The 20,665-nt window shown below is 38.4% G+C and overlaps 1 protein-coding gene across 1 annotated transcript in view; it reads right to left on the bottom strand.

Moving 5' to 3' along the window:
* LOC136028061 (CCR4-NOT transcription complex subunit 10-like) overlaps positions 1 to 20,665 on the bottom strand; it is a 56,272-nt gene continuing 35,607 nt past the window's right edge. Inside the window, exons 9-13 of the mRNA XM_065705654.1 lie at positions 20,416 to 20,569; positions 14,666 to 14,790; positions 9,650 to 9,792; positions 6,824 to 7,012; positions 1 to 151 (exon numbers count right to left, since the gene is read on the bottom strand). Of these exons, the coding sequence (XP_065561726.1) occupies positions 96 to 151; positions 6,824 to 7,012; positions 9,650 to 9,792; positions 14,666 to 14,790; positions 20,416 to 20,569 (667 nt within the window). The 3' untranslated portion in view covers positions 1 to 95. The remainder of the gene's footprint in view (positions 152 to 6,823; positions 7,013 to 9,649; positions 9,793 to 14,665; positions 14,791 to 20,415; positions 20,570 to 20,665) is intronic.

Genomic DNA, 20,665 nt, shown 5'->3' with positions numbered 1-20,665 from the left:
TTATAGAACAAGAAAAAGATATAATTACAAATATTATTCTCATTGTAACAAAAAATGAGGAAAAATTGCGTCTTCCGTGAAAGCTTCCACAATGGTCATTTAAATGATGGAAACTGGTATTTGACAATATTTCTGGCTATCTCGAAGTTACCTGAAAAAAGTGGCAATATTAAGACAAAAATGTTTAAAAGTTACACTGGATTCATAAAGCTATATTTTTTTTTTTACTCAACGTCCTATAAATAATAATTGAAGCAAAACGTAGTTCGTCTTCGGTAATACAAAACGAATTACGTGGCAATTTAGGTCACAAACCGAGATTTAAAATTCAAGCCCTTGAAACCAGAACACAAAACCAATCGGTCCAATCTATTTTACCATATCTTATTTCATGCTCATAACAGCTGGAAGCCTCAGTTTTGTTTTTCGAAATCTGTTATATTTATTTTTCTTACTTACTGAAATAGCTGGAAATAAAATCTGTCAAAACCTAATGGTTTTGCCTAAAAAAAAAGACATTGAAGAGCTTTGGAGCCACTGCACATCCTTGGCGCCCCCTGTCGTGATTTGAAAGAACGGGCTGCCTCGACCATTACTTGTACACAGCTCTCCGTCCCATGCTGCAGCGCCTTGAGAAGTCTCCAATATTTCTCGGGTAGGCCAGTCAACTCTAGAATCCATCAAAGAGCTTTTCGATCGACTGAGTCAAATGCGGCACAGAAGTCAACGAAGGCAATAAACGATTTCTGTCGGAACTCTGTGGTCTTCTCTACTATTTGTCGAATCGTGAAAATCTGCTCGATGGTTGAACGATCCGACATAAAACCAGCTTGCTCTGGTCGCCGGATTTTTCGAATGATGTCCCGACATCGCTCCAGCAGGACTATTGAAAACAGTTTGCCAGGGACTGACAGTAACGTTATTCCCCGGTAGTTGGACCAGTCACTTCTTGAGCCTTTTCTCTTCCATAAGGGGATGATGACACCCTTCTGCCAATCCTCGGGAATTATCACCGTTTGCCAGATTGTAGAGAACAGGGTGTGTAGAAACAGGAGCATTGCAAGACCTCCATATTTTAGCAGCTCTGAGTTTAAGCCGGAGCTACCATAAGATTTATTATTCTTGAGCCTTTTAATGCACGTCCAATTTCAGAGGGGCTGAAAGGCTCATCTGTAGGAGCATCGGTTCCACGTCTTTGACTGCAAGGTTGGCTGGGACTATCATTAGGAGGCGCAAACGGACAGAAGTGGTCCTTCCACCACTCAAGACAAGAACCTTCATCAGAAAGAAGTACACCATCCCTGGACAGGACGGGACCCAAGGTGAGAGTTTTATTTTCAGTGAGATCTTGGAGATGCTTGAATAAGCTGCCCATGTCTTTGTTTTTTGCAGCTAGCTCAATTTCATTGGCTTTCCTTGCAAAAAACTGGGTTCTATCCCGGTGAATGGGTCTGTTCCGCACTCCATTGAGCCTTCGATATGTGGTCATGTCCCCAAGAAGTCTTGCCTTCCGTCTTTGCTCTATGACTTGCAGTGTTTCATTAGTTAGCCACGATTTCTTTGGGTAACTCCTCTTGCCAAGCACTCGTTGTGCTGCTTCGCTGGTCTGTGATTTAAAATGCTTCCAGAGATCTTCACTGCTATTAAGTGAGCCAAGGGCCTCGAAGCGATTTGATATCTCGATACTGCACTTTTGGCGAGTATCTGGTTCCTTTAGTTTCCCAATATCTGCAGCGACGGGTTTTCTTCCTGATCGTTGTGCATGGAGGCGAAGCCGAAGATCGGCGCACACAAGCCTATGGTCTGCGTTTCCAAGCTCTGCTGATCTGTAAGTTCTGCAGTTCTTCACCAATGATCTCCAGCGTTTGGAAATAATGACGTAGTCAATCATCTTCTTTGTACGACCGTCGTTACTATACCACGTGTACTGATGAATAGTTTTGCGTTGGAAGATCGGCACAGTTCAAGTAGGCGGAGCCCATTGTCTGGTCGGGGGATACAGGACCAATTGTGCCACGCCATACACCCATATCATCGCGCACTGTCGCATTAAAGTCGCCAAGGAGAACAGTTATATCATGGAGGGTGGGGTACTGTCGCAAGGCATCTGGACAAAGCAGAGTAGAAATCCTCCTTAGTCGCATCATCAGAATCGTTGGTTGGGACATAGCATACGATGACCTCATCTGATGTCATCTTGCCATGCTTGTGTCCAAAGTGGGCCTTCATTAATCTGTCAGATACAGCTTCATGTAAAAGTAAGGCCTTTCTTGTAAGGCTATTTACTGCAAGGCCAACGCCATTCCTTCTCGAGCTTCCTCCAGACCAGAGTAATGAGTCACTGTTACCTATTCGCTCTTCCCAGCTTCATGTAAAAGTAAGGCCTTTCTTGTAAGGCTATTTAGTGCAAGGCCAACGCCATTCCTTCTCGAGCTTCCTCCAGACCAGAGCAATGAGTCACTGTTACCTATTCGCTTTTCTCAGCTTCATGTAAAAGTAAGGCCTTTCTTGTAAGGCTATTTAGTGCAAGGCCAACGCCATTCCTTCTCGAACTTCCTCCAGACCAGAGCAATGAGTCACTGTTACCTATTCGCTCTTCTCAGCTTCATGTAAATGTAAGGCCTTTCTTGTAAGGCTATTTAGTGCAAGACCAACGCCATTCCTTCTCGAGCTTCCTTCAGACCAGAGCAATGAGTCACTGTTACCTATTCGCTCTTCTCAGCTTCATGTAAAAGTAAGGCCTTTCTTGTAAGGCTATTTAGTGCAAGGCCAACGCCATTCCTTCTCGAGCTTCCTCCAGACCAGAGCAATGAGTCACTGTTACCTATTCGCTCTTCTCAGCTTCATGTAAATGTAAGGCCTTTCTTGTAAGGCTATTTAGTGCAAGGCCAACGCCATTCCTTCTCGAGCTTCCTCCAGACCAGAGCAATGAGTCACTGTTACCTATTCGCTCTTCTCCGCTTCCGGTAAGACGGGTTTCTGTAAGACCTGCATTGACACTTTGTTCTTGCGAAGTTCTTCAGAGAGTAGGTTCTTTGACGCAGGTGCATTCAGAGTCATGACATTCCAGGTGTCTGTTCGTAGACCTCTTCGGTCCATAAGGTTTAGTCTGTCAGTCTTTCTGACGTCGTCAGCATGTCCATTGACGCGGGATGGTCGAGATCTTAAAAGGGAATCTGGGTCCGAGGCTATATTGTCACTTTTCGTAACACTTAATTTTCGGGTGGAGGGTCGATAGCCCAACCAACCCTAGGACTGGATTTGATTAGAGCTAGATTAAAACTAGGTACTGAGACTCCCGGGATTGGCTCCACCCGCCACATGAGGTTGTCCTGATCGGAGTGTTTAGTTAGGGAAAAACCCCATATCCAGAGGCACGTGGTCAGCAGATAGAGTCTGCCTCATTCCGGACGAACTCCACTCACCTCCAAAATAGCAGCAGCAGGACCAATCGAAAGCCATTGGGTTGGTACATGTTTGACAAAGTTTGACCTGGGAACCCCAGTTTTCTGAATAGTCTTCCAGCCACGCAGCTTAACCACGAAAAAAGTAATACACCTTCACAATGAGATTACATCAAGTCTTCCAAACGTCTTCTAGGTTTTTGAGAAAGGCGGCGTGTACAATGTAAATTCTACAGGTACCAATGTCTAAAAGTCCGTCACTATTTGTTACCTTTCGTTTCTCACTGTCCATCAGTCTGAACAGTTTTTTATTCCACATTCGGGCCGGCATTGCTCAAAGTAAGCAGCTTAGAGAGGGAAAAACATCTACCATTAATTTCGTTCAAAATTTCCAATTTTAGGTCCTCTGCAGTGGCATAACCTAAGAAACAAGTCTTCAGATGCCTCTCTACCACCTGATTCATCTTTTCAGACCAGAAACGGATGCTAATCTGCAACTTTTTTTTGTTTTCGCTGTTGGTAGTTTCATCAAATTCTGTCACATAATAACTATTACCAATTTCCTACAGTGTAATCTTCTGAAAATGTGGTCCAAGCGCTTAATTCAACAGGTATGTAAACTTGGTTCGCCCGATAGTGAAATTATTAAGATCTGGGTCCTTGAACATTTTCTTGAAGACTTCTTCTATTCCGTCTGCCGAATTACCGGAGTAGTCAGATTCAATCATCTTTAGAGCCCATATAATTTCAGCTATCACTGTTTGCTCATTTACTGAGTAAGTGCAATTCCCAGTTTGATTACCTTCCAGGGCACAGCTGGAGGCTGAATTCAAACAAAGTTGATTGGGTTTCAGCTTAGTTTGGATGTTTTTCTTATGTTCTCCAGTCCGAGAGCGCCGCAGTAGAGAGTAACAACCTTTCTGACAAACAAGTGATGAATTGCGAAGCACCACTCTTTCATTTGGTGCCCTGTTTTGTCTTTCTCCTCAAGCCAAACATTCTTAATTTTGCAATTACCCATTTAAATTCAGTTATAAGCAGTTACCGTTAAGCCTGAAACAAGAAGAAAAGTTAAGAGTAGTTAGTCCAAGAGGCTATTACCCCTTAACTCCCTGAAATCGAAAGGCTGGCCCACTTATCTGACAAAACACTGATAAAATAACAAACTGTCCTGAAAGCCAGGATAAAAAAAAACGTATCTAGCATACTACAGACAAAATAATCAGCCCCTTAGAATTCAAGACTAGCTAGGACCACGTTTCAGCATAACACTGACAAAATAATTAAATCTCCTGACAGCTAGGATAAAAAAATATATCCTAAGATGACTCGAGAGGCAAGGGTGTCAATCCTTTTCACTACTTTATATGGTAACGCTGTAGCCGTGAAACATGATTATGGTTTGAAATACCATACCTTGCATAATGGCTTCCATTACTTAGACATAAGATATTCAACTAATATGGAAGAATGTTGATCAGGAAAAATTCTTAAGGGACCTGAGCACTGAACTAGGGACCAAAAGGGACCAAAGTCAGATTTAGGGACTTTCAAAGACTTTAGGAACTTTGTGGCAGCCCTGTATTGCCAGGCAGAGCCTGACAAAACTTCTTATTGTTTCTTCCTTTAGAAAAATGAAGTTCTACACATAGCTGCATTGATGCCATGGAAGTTCCACAGTAGGGTGATGTGATCATCAGACAGGCAAGCTTTTCTGTTCTTATTAAAGGAATCACGTTTGCCTGCATATGATTCGAGTTGACCCAGATGGACTACACCACATGACAGCAATGGTTTGACTTATTCTCTTTTATCTGTGAATACTAAGGCTTCACTCTCTAGAGCAGTAATATACAGTTTATGTTTTCGTGACCATACCTGAATCGTGTTCAGCATGTGTCGTCCCTATTCAAAAAAGGTTTTCAGACATTTACCCGTCAGAGAGACACTTAATACTCGGTGTATGCCTGAGTGTACCCAGAACACAATTCTAATAGACTCAAAAGATCATTTATAATAAGGTTCAATATATGGAAGACTCACCATTCCTTCAGGGCTTCCTTTCAGAACAGCGTTTTTTTTTCTTTACCTCCTTTAGCTTCACGAGTACTTGCCAGTTTCTGAACATATGGGGATTCTATATTTGTATTGTTTTATCTGTTTTACCGTCATCCATGGTTATTTTTATAGATTCAAAAGTTGCGTCATCAAACGCCTCTTCTATGTCTAGAAATATGCCTGAGCGTATTCCTTACTCCCCTTACTTGTCTATATGCAATACCAGTTCGTGTACAGCTGTTTCTGCAGGGCTTCCAGTTTTAAAGCCCATTTGGTTTTTGTGCATCAGAGTTTTGGTCCCAGGACTACTCATAAAGTACCAATCAACCTCTACAAACTGGGATTTGAAAAATCTTCTTTCCCAAGCTTAGGTACAAACACCCCTTGTTTTAGTCCACATCTTGGGAATATAGCCTAAGGTGAAGTTCCTCTTACAAATCACAATATAATGGGTGTGTGTATTTTCCCATCCTTTTAGGACGTTTACACGTAACACGAAGAACTCTTAAAAATGACCCCCCGAACACCAAAAACAGACCCAGCCATTGATTAGCTAATAAATTTTAGAAATAAGCTAATAAGATTTGTAAACTATGCTGCAATGTGCGTACACATACTCATGATACGCTCATATTCACTGGTAAAGTGGTGAAAAGGCAGAAGAACGGAGCAGTACAGCGTTCTCACCATAAAGATCATTATTATTTTACAATTTGGCGACTGACTAAATTGAGTCAAGAATCAGACTACAATAGCCGGTTACCTCGACCCTCCTCCAACAAAACACAATGCTGATGGAGTTAAATAGAGATGTAAAAATACTTAGATACTAAGCAAAGCTTTAAAAAAATATTTATGTTTCATACCTGGAGACTTTAATCAAGCGAAAGAGGCGAGAGGAAAAGAAAATGACAGAAAACTTCACATATAAAGGAAAAAGAAGAAAGAGAAACGAAGAAACACACCCATGATAAAGTTCCGTCTACAATAGCTTTCACATGAGAAGCAAAAAAATTCGAGATATTCTTCTTTTTTGAAGTTACGTTCACAAACAGAAGGTTTTCCACAAAAGTTCTTTTCGATGAAAGAGCAAGATTCTCAATTTACAGTATCGTGTTAATTAAAGGGGCTAAAGATCTCACAGTCGGTATTGTTGACAATCCAACTCTCATTCAATGGAATGTCAAAATAAATTGTATTTTGGTGAGTGTTATGACTGATACACATGCAAATGCTGAAGATCAAATATAGTAACGACTAGAATCATTTTGGTGCTCCAACTGTTAGTTGGACAGCTTAAGTATAACAGGAAAGGATCATTATTCCTAATGATTTCAAAAGTGCAATTAAACAAAATTTACCCCTTTTTATTTCTATGTATAGCGCCAGAGCTACAACTTGAGTAGGGATATCTGCTCCACTGCCACGTGCCATCCACAGCAGCCGAATTATTTCAGCAGATTTTTCAAGTTCTCCCCGAATAGTCAAAGCAACAGCCATATTGTACTGTAATACACATTTCGCAACATCCAAACTGCTTGGATACCATTCTGTAAAAGAAAAGGTAAATATTTACTAGCATATATATATATAAATACCTACTAGCATAGTAGCTAGTAGTAGCTATATATCTAAATACCTACTAGCAAGGCTCAAGTGACCCTTGAGTCACAGTTGCAGGGCAGCTAAAGTGGTAATGTCAACAGGATTAGACGTGATCCTTCTTAAAGCTCTTTAAACCCTGCCAACTTTAGTTGAGATCCAATAGACCATGTTTATGCACATAGATGATAAAAATGCTACCCCTTGCCTCACAGAGGAACAATCAAGTACGGACACCCGGGAGCATAACTGTAGCTCTAGACCATACTTAGTTCAATGATTCTCTCCATCACGCCTATACTAGATTTTGGCTAGAATCTGACGTCCGTTCTGTGAAAGTGTACTTATAAAAATAATCCACACTCTCTCCCCTTCTTCATGATCTATTGAATTGCAGCAGTTGGACCCTGGTTAGAGAGAAGTAGCAAAATAACTTATACTTATACTTCTGACTAAGTTTGATTGATATCCAAGAACTTCACTAGAAGGATAGACCGATGACTATGATTTAGATCCTGCCCCATATGGGTTCCAGAGCCCTTACAATCAAGACTAGGACATTAGTTACTTGTTATCATCAATATTCGTGGATATTGAGCAACTTATTCTGGAGAATAGCTTGAATACAAGAATTTGGTTACCCTCTCTCACTACAGAGGTCGCATCGTGTTTGGACCTCCAGAAGGCAAATCATGGGGTACAGTTTAGATTTCTACAAAATCGTGTCAAAACAGAAAACCGGCTCCAATACATGTCCTGGTTACAAGAACATCCATACCCACAGAAAACCCTCAAAATTAAGATTGCCTCGGCAAAGCAAAAGTCGGATGAAAAAAAATAACTAGGTACACTAACTGTACTCCCAATTTGATTTGGTTGGAATCAGATGTCATTTTTGGAAAATATGCCATGACTTTATGGACCCCCTTCCCTTGGCCACCCTCATAAACATCGTTCAGAACAGACCAGACTCCCAAAAAGTGGAATGAAGACTTTTGTTCTTCCTTCCCACCACAGTTAGTCACGATCTGAAAATCCTTTCTGGGAAATGTGCAGAAGACAAGACTTTTGGGAAGATTTGATGATCTCTTTTGCCAGATACCCTGATGAAAATACTATAGAGATCCCTTCTATTTCTTTTTCATACAAAGATTGGATAGAAACTTGATCCCAAAAATGCAGATCACTGACTCTTACTTTCTACAAGGTTCGTGAAAAATTTAAAACCTTTCGTGTCTCAAGTCCTGATTGTACAAAATTAGGAAACCAAACCCTCCTCCCACAAAGGATTGACTGTGCCTAAATACTCGGAAGGCGCAGTTAGGGCACTTATTCTTGCTCCCAATAAAGTTGGATTGACATCCAATAGCTCCATTCGCTAGATGCCCTGATGAAAATAATACAGGAGCCTCTCTGTCTCACCCCCATAGAGTTTGGATCATTGTGCGCTCCACAAAGGTACAACTAGGACATTTACTCTTGCTTCCAACCGTGTTGTTTCGTTGAGATCGAATTTTCTCCCGGGGTCCGGGAAAACTGGACCCCTGGAGACGTCCTGTTTTTCTATCATCCCTTAAAGGTAGCACTCACCTTTTACTCTCTATCTAATTTGGTCAAAATTTGACGATCAATTTTGGTTGTACAGAGGTCAAAAAATTTAGTGATTCCCCTTTCTCTTTCTCACAGATGTCAGATGGTATCCGGAAATACTGAAAGCATAACTAGCTTACTAGCTTTTACTTCCTATCATATTTGGTTGAAATCTGACAGCCCCTTGTGGCGGATGTACGAACGACGAAAGTTAAGGAATTCCCTTCTTTCCAGTGAGTTACAAGTTGGGCCACAGCTGGGCTTTATTCAGTCAACTTCTGGGCCAGAGCAATATATGGAAACACAAATCAAAAATTTAACGAACAGAATCATAATTCGGAATTATGACTTCCAGATTGAGCTCTCCAGAATTTTTGCAAGAAATCTGGGAGATCTTGAAATCTGTAATGCTACTGCAGCGACTCGATATCTATTCTCTTTTTCAACAAATTTCTCTAAGGCTTACTTTGAGTAGCTTTTCACAAAGTATAGGGAAATTGCAGGCACCTTAATTGCATTCACCACCACTACACCTCCTTTCTGTCTTAGAATTGTTCCTCAAATCCATTCGAAGCTAGACTCATCTTGACCCTGGTTCCTTTACAAAGGAACTGGGGCACTCTAAGGTAGGACAAAACTCCCGAGGAACCTAACGGAAAACGGCATACAAGTCTAGCTTTTGATGTCCATTATATGTAAACTTCAAAATCTGTATATAAGCTACTACATTTCATACCCTGAAATTTCAAGGTTAATATATTATTTGCTAGCTATAAAAATCCGCAACAGCCAGTAGTAATAATATTTTAAAATACTTAATAATTAAAGTTGGTTTAGGAATTTTAAATATTTTGTTGGTGTTTCATTTTACCCAAAGATTTTTCGCAGTGTTATGTTAATCGCTTCGCCCATCCTAAATGGCATAGTAATTTATGTCTCATTTTTATTGGCGTTCCACACACAAAAATTATAAAAAGTGATCGGGATTTCCATACCTTTGACAAACAGCAGTTTTTTCGACGAGCTATCCGTTCGTGAATCAATACTGGTAAGACCTTGTGGGTTCAGTAAAGGAAGAGCTTCTTCTGGTCTGCTTAACATCACAAGGGCTTCCGCTTTATATAATTTTATGAGGTAACTAAAAGGACAAAACAGCAACATATATCCAAGGAACTACAAGATTTTCACGTCATAAGCTTAATGACACTTACAATCTACGTAACTTATGGCGCGCTATAAAGACTGCAATAGTAGCTGAAATCTAGTAAAGAGGGAACCACCTCTCATTGTTATCTCCCGCGCAGTAGTATTGTGAAAACAGTAATTTCGGTTCAGACTTAATTGAACATTAATTTGTAGTTACCAGAAGAAATAATTGAGGATTACGCAAACGAGCATAAAATCTCCTAAAACGACCGAACTGAAATAAAAAATATATACACCTTTGAGACTACTATTGTCAAAAGCCTTAAAGTGTAGGTTACGGTCCCCACCATGAACAACGACGGAAAACACATTTTAAAAGGAGTAGCACAGCAATTGAATAATTTCGTCAAAATCCTGGGGTGGGAGAGGGGTAAAGATGGAGCCAATTTTCACAAATCAAGTGAAAATGACTCTAAAAACTGAAAAATGAGCCATTTGGCACCATCAAGGTTCTATACAGTGCTATAAAGGTGCTTTGTTGCACTGTAAAGGTAAATATAAACCAAAGGGAACTTAATCTGTTTCTGTTGACAATTGAATTATGCAGGCTTATCTTAGTTTTGACAAGGTTTTTGAAGAAACTAAATTTCAGCTGGGGGGGGGGGGGGCAAGTTGGAGTCTGGAAGGAGGGGGGAAAGGCAAACTGAGGTCTGGGAGGGGCAATTACCCCCTCCCCCCTGCCCCATAGCAAATTGGGTCGATGTTCCTATTACCTGAACTGTTGTTTAGGGTCATGAAACTATTGTTAATAGATGCATTTTGACTTTTGGAGCATCTTTTCTCTCTTGCAAAACTACCGCAAACTCACCGTTATGGAGTCATTCCGGCCCAAATATCCTGTATTTACACATATAGAATTGCAATCATTTCCGTTTTCGTTGATCGGATCAATTAGGGAGAAGCAGGAGGGAGGCATTTGCCCAACTGGAATCCTCCCTCCCTAGACTTAGGAAATACCTTTTTTGAATTTTCTTTGAAAAAACTGAAAGAAACAACCGAATCCCCCCTCCTGATCTTTAAAAATACATTTTGCCCCACCACCATTTTCATGCATTGACGCTAACGAAGAGGTCATGCCACAGAAAAAAACACTCTCTATGATTTTGTGCAGTAAAACGTCAATTTAGGACCATATGGGGCAAAAATGCTGCATAATTCAAATTCTAAGGTAGCCGTCGGTGTCTGATGGTCCAAACACTGTAGCTGGGGGTCTAAAATTCCCCATTTTAAGAGCCTAGGAGAATCACATTTTACCATAACTACCATGACTAGCACAAATATCGTTTCCCAACTTCTGACTGTTGACTGTCCACTCCAAACGGCACTGAACTTCGATGCACTTGGATAAACTCTTCGTTTTTCTTATATTTTCGAGATTTCAATATTTCAATTTTATGTGCATGACCACCAGAAATGGTGATCGTAATTCACTCTTTACCCACTGCATAATCACATCTATGGCATAATCATAGGCTCATGGCCCCTTCTATGAGCTGTCAAACGTAGTAAAAAGGGAAAAGATCCAATCATGGCGGAGAATTAGTCCATAAACCCGGTTGGGTCATTCCTCAGATGAAAAAAATATCAATGAGTGCCTTAAGGTGATACAATATCACTGAATGTGCAGTATTTTACAAATAAAGCAATATTTTCATTTGATAACCTATTTATTCTTATGTTTGTTAAACGGTACTTAAAGATTCAAAATTCCATTATTAAGGGAAAACTTCAAGGAAATGTTGACAGGGATGTCGAATGAAATCAAAACACACTATATGCATGCTGGTTGTAAAAAGGGTGTATTAGCAAGGAACAACTGAGGATATTAAGTTCAAACTTTCAGGGGATGTTGAAGAGTGATCAGAGGGTAACCAGCCCCCATACCCTTTTTAGATGCCCTCTCCCAAAAATGTTTTATTCGAAATAGTCAATAACTATGCCTCAAGGGCTTTCATCCTCCCTCACAGCCCCGAAGCAAGAGCTGTAAATTATGCAACTTGACCATTCTTCAGAAATAACTTTGGTTATTGAGAATAGAGAAATATTTGATCTCGGGTCTCCAAAAAGGGGTATTCAGGTGAAACTTTCAAAGATGTTGAGGAGGATGTCAAACGAAATCAAGCCAAACTACATTCAGGATGTAGACTAAAAGACTTATCAGCAATATCTAAAGAACGGCTGAGGGTATTAAGTAGCTCTTTCTAGGGGTGAGTGTCGAACCAATAACCCCGGAAAATGGGAACACGGCTAATTCCTTTGGAAATTAGAAATTATAGTGCTCTGTAACAAAAAGATCAGAAAATTGAGATATACGTATTTGCAGTGTTTTAATTTAGCCCAGTCAACTGATGACTCGATACGGTTTCCAAAATGATCCACGAATCAGAAAGGGTCCAATAAGGATTAAAGTTACATAATCATAAAGCTGGGGCGACGGCACAAAATTACACAAGTAGCCCATTCCAAAACACAATCTTCAGGGATCAATTTTTGTCCAACGACGGATATGTTATGCCATTTTAAAAGCACAAAAGTTCTTGTCTGTATAGATGCAAGGTTCAAGGGATCGATACAGAAACTTTCAGGGCATGTTGAGGGGGATGTTAGACAGCGATCGGAGGACAACCAACCCCTCCTCTCCTTTTTCAGATAGCCCACTCCTCAACATCAATAGAGATTTTGAAGAGCCATTTTTTTCGAAATAACGAAAAGGTCTAACAAATGTGCCTCCAGGGATGCGAAGCGCCCCACAGCCACTGGGGTAAGAAAAGCAAATTATGCAATTTACCAATTTTTTACATGCAGAATTTATCATTCGGAAAGGGGGATATTTTATCCTGGGTTTGTCCGAAAAGGCTACGGGTATTGAGACGAAACTTCAGGGAATAATGAGGGGCATGATGAACTAAATTAAAATACACTATGTGCATCCAGGTTACCAAAAAGGCGTATCAGCAATATCCGCAGGAATGGGTAACGGGAACGGTAAAGGTTATTAACTAAAAACTTTCAGAGCCACTACTAATACTACTGTGACTACAGCTGCGACTACTTGCCAGACCTGCTGCGACCTCTTGCAACTGCGGCTATGATTACTTGCGCTGGCGACTATTTGCAACTGTGACTACTTGCGACTTCAAGTACAACTACTTGCGACTGCGACTACTTGTGACTATGACCGCAAATCCTTGCGAATGCAACTACTTTTACTCGCAAATACTTTGAGAAATTAAGTTTAAACTCCCAGGGCATGTTCAGGGTGATATTCAAAAGTAATCAGAGGGCAGCCAGCCCCTCCAAAATATCCCTATTTAGAGCCCCCTCCTACACTATGATTGAAAATTTGAAAAACAATTGTTTAAAACAGTCAAAAGCTCTAGTTACAGAAGTTGTGCTGAACAGAGTTGAACTGAATCAAGTTATACACAAACCAGAGGACACAGTATAACTTGTTGAAATCATTATTCTAGAAAGATTCTAGTCAACGAAATTGCAGGGCTCTAGGGCCTTCTCATCTCCCCGAAACTTCATAAGTGTAAACAACTTTGACTTATTTTGACCCGTGATCTTTCAAGGACCATTTCCAGAGTACTTATTGGAGTATACAAGGCAGGGTCATGGACCCAAGCCCTGCTTCCGCTTTCAGCTTCAAAGTTCGGATGATCCTGTTATACCTTGTTGAAATGAGGATTGCGAAAAATATTTGATCTACATAATTGGAGGACCATGAGGTCTGAGCTACAGGTTCCAGGACAAGGGCCCTGCGGAGCTATATAATTTCTAATCTCTAAAGGAATTAGTCGTGTTCCTGTTTTCTGGGATTATTGGTTCGATACGATCAATCCTAGAAAGAGCACGAACAAAGCGACATGGATCTGTGATCTTGATTCTCGAAAAAAAAAAAAAAAAATATGACAAATTCATAATTTCTGCTAATGGGAGCTTGAAACCTCTCTACCATTGGGTTCTATGATGTTTAAATACATTGTATGCATACGTTTTGCAATATTTTGTAAAAGACTGACTAGGTGGACAGCTTCACTTACCTTGGTAATATTATTAGTAAAGATGGTGAGAGCAGTGAATATGTTAAAAGTAGAATAGCCAAGGCTCCGGGTATTTTTACACAGTTAAAAAAAGTTTGGAAGAATAAGAAGATAAGTCTGCAAACCAAGATCCAAATATTAGAAGCTACATTGATGACAGTGGTCAAATTTGGCTCTGGATCATGGGCGCTCCGAAAAGAGGATAAAGATTTGATGGATGTTTTCCAGAGAAATTGCCTACGCATTGTTCCGGGTATCCAACTGACTGACCGTATTTCGAACAGTAGGCTGTACGAAAAGTGTGGTTCAATCCCGCTTTCTAGGGCTATAATGAAAGAAAGGTTGAGATGGCTAGGGCACACTCTGCGGATGAAGGATGACAGATTGCCAAAGATTGTACTTTTTGGCCAACCGTCTAGGGCTAAACAGAAAGCCGGTCTTCCGCGGCAGGGGTGGGAGGATGTCAAAGCGAGATTTAATCGAAGTGGAAACTTTAAGGGAGGGTATAAAGAGGGAGGCTTTGAGTAGATTGGGATGAAGGAAAAGCGTGCGTAGCTGTGTTGGCTTGGTGCTGTAGTGAGTCGTTAGAAGTAGTAGTAAAGAGAAATTACCCCCAACCCCCGTTTGACATTCCTAATTCAAAATAAAAAATTTGGAATCTGGTACAAATTGCAATTGTAGGTCTAAATTATGGATAATTATATGGTAGGAAAATTTAAGCGTAAGGAGTTGAATGTAAACTATTTCAGACTTACTTACCTTTGGGCGGGAGAAGCATACTCCTCCAAAAAATCATTACAGAACTTCAGAGTAATGTCAAATTCTCCAGCTGTTAATGAAAGGAATGCTCCAGCAACAATGGCCGATATTCGAATCTTACTGACCTAAAACAAAGCAGCTGAGAAATGGCAAAGGCTAAATCTGACTCGATTACAAAGAATCGGACAATAATTTGTGTCGATTGCAATTCATTTTAGCCTCGATTATGGAAAAATTTTAATTAACAAGTAGAAAATAACCATTTTGGAAAATAAATAATAATCTATGTTACTCCAGACATAAACACAAACATGGTTACTACGGACAAAAATAATTTAAAATACATAAAAATGCAAGAAAAAGAAAGAAAATTCAACACGCAAAGCTTTCCCTTTCCTGTTGTCAACACATTGGGCCTTTGACCCTCAAAAATGACCGCTTCGATCAGAAAACCCTCTGGCCCCCTATGTATGCAGACAGGGATATTCAAGAGCAAAATTTCATATACTTTTAAAAAATAAGAGTAATATGCAAAATAACACAGATAATTCTTATTATATCCTAGTAAACTTATCTAAACCGATTTATCTCTAATACTTTCGTACAAATCATAGCAATGTACATTTGAATGTTTTCTTCCGTTATTTTGCAAAAGTTTAAGGCGATTTTAAAATTTGGCAAAGTGTTCTTTGCCTTTCTATACACATGCACATATTCCTCATTCGATGTAAACTTCGTAGAGAATGTAGTTTTGGAAACACACCCATTACATACCAAGGCTTGCAAAAAGGAAAAATATTCCCTTGTTACTGATCGTTTTATTCATCGCTACATTTTTAAACAGTAAACGTGTGAGTTGTATGTACGTATTCGCAAAACTTTTTGTGTACTTTTGTGAAAACCTTAGGCATCATCAGCAACACTTTTAGCAGATTTCTTGCACAATTAATAGCCAGTTTCTTTTAGGGTTTAAGTAAAGTTTATACTACATTTTAATCACTATGCTATATAATACCTATTATGATGTACAGGGCTGGGGAGCAGTAGAGATTTAAAGTTAATTAGTAGTCTGATCATGAACAAAATATTCTTTTCTGCTAGTGTTACTTTTACTCTTTGTTTATTTTTGTACAGATGTTTCGTGGCGGAATTTATCCATTTCTTTTGATTTGCCGACTGCATTGAAGTAATCCACCTGAGCAAATGAAAATTGGATCTGTCCAATTAGTTAATCTACAACGCAATAGGGGGCTTGAACCCCCTCTCCGAAATGTTTGCCCGACTCGTAAAAACGTAACAAAAATGAACATAAATAAATTATTGATGCGGTTATTTTTTTTTGTAAACTTAAGTAACTGTAAAGTACCGATTGTAATTTGTAAAGTAAGTCTTTTTCGATTAAATCGAATTTTTAAATTGGAAAACTGGATTAAAAATGGAAAATTGGATTTAATTTTTCATGCATACACTTTCTCTCAACCTTATGGGATAATGTTACTTCTACTCTTTGTGCATTTTTGTACAGATGTTTCCGAGGCGGAATTCATCCGTTTCTTTAGATCCGTTTCTTTCATGACTACATAAAAAAAAACTAGTTTTTCTAACTGAAAGTAAGGAGCGACATTAAAACTTAAAACGAACAGAAATTACTCCGTATATGAAATGGGTTGTCCCCTCCGCAATCCCTCGCTCTTTACGCTAAAGCTTTTAATTGTTTTAAAAAGCAGAATAGTGGCAAAGAGTCAACCTTTAGCGTAAAGAGCGAGGGATTGCAGAGGGGACAACCCATTTCATATACGGAGTAATTTCTGTTCGTTTTAAGTTTTAATGTCGCTCCTTACTTTCAGTTAAAAAAACTAGTTTTTTATGTAATTTCTGAACGTTTTTGAATTAATGCATGTTTGATTTTGGCTCTCCATACATAAATTATTAAAATGAAATTTGCATATTAATTCCTTTTTTGGCTAAATGGCTTTTTCTTAGTTTTGATCAGACGATTTTGAGAAATAAGGGATGGGGAAGGAGGCCTAGTTGCCATGCAATTTTTCGGTTACATAAAAAGGCAACTATAAATTTTAATTTTTAACGAACTTTTTATTAGTAAAAAATATAAGTAACTTAAGAATTAACTTACGTAACAAACTTTTATATTCTTTATTTTTTATTATGTATATGAGGGGGTTTGTACCCTCGTCAATACCTCGTTCTTTACACTAAATCGTAAGTTTTGTCCCAAATCTTTAAGAATGACCCCTGAATCAGAAAGGCCGTAGAATAAATAGTTGAAATTACTAAAAATACTATAGCATAAAGAGCGAGGTACTCCTCCTAAATACCTCGCTCTTTATGCTAAAGTATTTTTAGAACCCCTCATATGCGTAGTAATCTCTGTTCGTTTTAAGTTTCAATGCTACTCTTTACTTTCAATTGAAAAAACTTTTCCATGTTTATTTTTTCATTGTTTTTTTTTATAGTAATTTTAGAAAATCTTGCGCCCTTTTCATTGAATTTCTGTTCCCCCATGACATATCTCTCCAAGGAAAGATCCTCCCCGATAGCCCCCTCCCCTCAACCCCACCCCCAAAACCAAAAAAAAAAATCCCCTGAAAACGACTGTATACTTCCCAATAACCATTATTATATGTAAACACTGGTCGAAGTTTGTAACTAGCAGCTCCTCCCCCAGGGACTGCGGGGGAGTAAGTCATTCCCAAAGACATAGTTATTATGGTTTTTGACTATGCGGAACAAAATGGCTATCTCAAAATTTTGATCTGTTGACTTTGGAGAAAAATGAGCGTGGGAGGGGGCCTAGGTGCCCTCCAATTTTTTTGGTCACTTAAAAAGGGCACTAGAACTTTTCATTTCCGTTAGAATGAGCCCTCTTGCGACAATCTATTACCACTTGGTCGATACGATGACCCCTGGGGACACGCACCCGTGATGTGTCTTCTGGCAAAAAATACGAAATTCCACATTTTTGTAGATAGGAGCTTAAAAATTTTGCTATACGGTTCTCTGATACGCCGAATGCGATGGTGTGATTTTCGTTAAGATTCTATGACTTTTAGGGGATGTTTCCCCCTAAATAAGGCAAATTTTCTCAGGCTCGTAACTTTTGATGACAAAGACTAAACTAATTGAAACTTATATATTTAGAATCAGCGTGAAAATTCGATTCTTTTGATGTATATTTTAGCATCAAAATTCCGTTTTTTAGAGTTTCGTTTACTATTGAGCCAGGTCGCTCCTTACTACAGTTCGTTACCACGAACTGTTTGATTTGCTGACTGCATTGAAGCATTTCACCTGAGCAAATGAAAATTGGATCTGTCATAAATGTCGATTAATTTCCTACAAAATGATAAGAAAGTAGAATATTTTAAATAATAAATTTCATTTATTAGAACTTTTTCCGCTGAAACCTATTTGAATATTTCGACCCTGTATCTAAGGGTCGTCTTCAGCAAAGAAAATAATAAAAAAGAACACAAAAAACACTTACAATAAAAGTTCTTGGCTAAAAATTCATTTTTTTTTAAAATAGCCTAGGCATCATTACTTCTTAACGAAAATTCCAGGCAAGACTGTGTGATAAAAGCTAACATTTTACAAGCTAAACAGGTTCATTCATTTCACTAACTGTATTTATTAAAAGTGTTTTTGTGTTATTTTTTATTATTTTCTTTGCTGAAGACGGCCCTTCGATATAGGGCCGAAATATTCAAATAGGTTTTGTTCATTCACTGTCTTAGAAAAAAGAAGTCCTCATTATTCTCTCTTCTGTATTTGTATTATGGAAAGGCAGTGTGGGCTCCGTCATTATTCAAAACGAATTTTCTTCCTTCGCCTTCATTTACGTAAAATAGAATTTTTAGAAAAAAAGATTTTATTGGAAAGAAATTTTTATCATCTAAGGCTAACATTCATAATCTTATTAAGTTGGTCGACCGTATAAATATCAATTTTTTTATTTTGTTAAAAATAACCTTATATCTGACACATTACTTGTTAGCTGTATATGCATATGGTGAAGAAAAATATGAAAACATAGCTAAATATACTAGGATAAAACCAACACATTAATCAAAAGGATATTCAAGGGTGGGTGTGTCATCATTAATAAATGACAGGTACATAGAAGTAAGCCATCCCCTCCGGGGATTGTGACCCCCCTCCATCTATTGGAAAACACAAATGTATTCTGTGTCTCCTTGACTGTATCGCATATTTCGCTAATTTATGAATAGATACGTCATTTTGATCTTAAGATAAGACCAACAGAGTAGTCAGAAGGATATCCAAGGATCGTTGCGTTATGATTAATAAATGTAAGGTAAACAGAATTAATCCATGTTCTAGGGATTGTAACCCCCCCCCCTAATCTATTGGCAAAAACAAATGTATTCTGTTCCTCCCTGACTATATCACTCATTTCACTAGTATATGAATAGATATGTCATTTGATCCTTACAAGTATTCATCGCCTTTATTGCTGTTAATTCTTTTAATTATGCTAATAACCTAATTACACATTTACAATTGGCCAGTCCTAGGAACACCCACGAACAACTGTGACAGAGGAAAAAATAAAATTTAATTATCAAAGTATCCGTTACATGATAGCAACACAAAGTCATAAAATAAATTTTTGCTTTGAAGAGAAAAAATACACAAAAAAACAACAATAATTCAGGCAGAATGTTTTTTTGGGGCATAGGTAATAAATTATTTTAATCATGCTCACTATCTATGGATTTGGACTCACAAAAACACAATTTCGCAAAATTAATTTTTCTGAGGCAATATAGGATAACGCAAATTGTTACGTGTTTCAAAGTATCCGATAAAGCGCATATAATAAAGTAAAATAGTTAAGACAATTTCTAAAAACGAATATTTTTTGTCATTTTTTTCGACTGGCGAAATAACAAAATTAAAAGCATAAAGATAGACGGAAACTGTTGCATGGCGTCAAAGCTCTTGTATTTTTATGCTCAACAAGTTATTTTTTTCAAGGTGATAATCTATATAAGTTGTCAAATTGGTGAAATTATGTTTCATTTAACAACTAGGACATTATTATACCATAATTGTCAAAATACATTGGGAAGTCGTAGTAGTATAGTACAATGTTGGCAGGTCTAGTTTTACTAAGTGAATGGCCAAAATTGTCCAAAAAAATTTGAGGGTGAATGTTAAGCTTTAGCGTTTAACAAAAGAACAGGAAAAAAACTAGAATCTCGCGATACGGAACTAAATTACCTCAGTGAAATAAGGAATTTTCTAGAAAAAAAGCAGATTAAAAAAAAAAAATCCACACCACTTAGTGCCAAACTAATGAAGTTGTGCCACACTAGTAAAAGAGTTCACTAACTGCATTTTGATACCATATTAGCTAAAGGTCGTAAACAGAAATTACTTTTCTTCTACAGTTCAATTCTGGGCGGCAGTAGAAGTAAAACTATGCATAAACAAAAATGTTCTATCTACTCGTAATATACACAGAAATGTCTACTTCTCCGAGTCACCATTGTACTCACAGAATGAGTATATTTTACGCAAAAATCATGCGTGAACAGTAAGTCGTAAATAGATAAGACAGACATTTTGCAACATAATGCATAATAAGCGACAGTGGAAGTTGCCTTGTTAGCTTTGCAACAAAAACAATTGTAGAGAAATGTAAATTACTATATTCAGTTAATCCAAGGACGAAATTATGTTTGGACTTGACCAATGCTACTTACTTCAGCTTTTTCAATTGGGTAGGCCGGTCTTGCACGAAATTTGTTTTCTTTTTCTGTACTTTTGTTGTAGAAATCGTCACTTAACTGAATACTTTTATTGATATACCCCAAAGCGCTCCCTATATCCATTCCGTCCACAACTTTTTCCATATTTCTGAAATAAAAACAGAATATCAGGAAAGGAGAGAATTCTGCAGCAGGCTACAAAAATTAGGCAGAGAACAAAAGCTATTGCCTCTAATGTAGAAAT

Source organism: Artemia franciscana, chromosome 6, assembly GCF_032884065.1.
Source record: "Artemia franciscana chromosome 6, ASM3288406v1, whole genome shotgun sequence".
In the NCBI taxonomy this organism is placed as follows: domain Eukaryota; kingdom Metazoa; phylum Arthropoda; class Branchiopoda; order Anostraca; family Artemiidae; genus Artemia; species Artemia franciscana.
The sequence above is the reverse complement of the archived record's forward strand: the minus strand, read 5'-3'. Positions and strand labels throughout refer to the sequence as shown.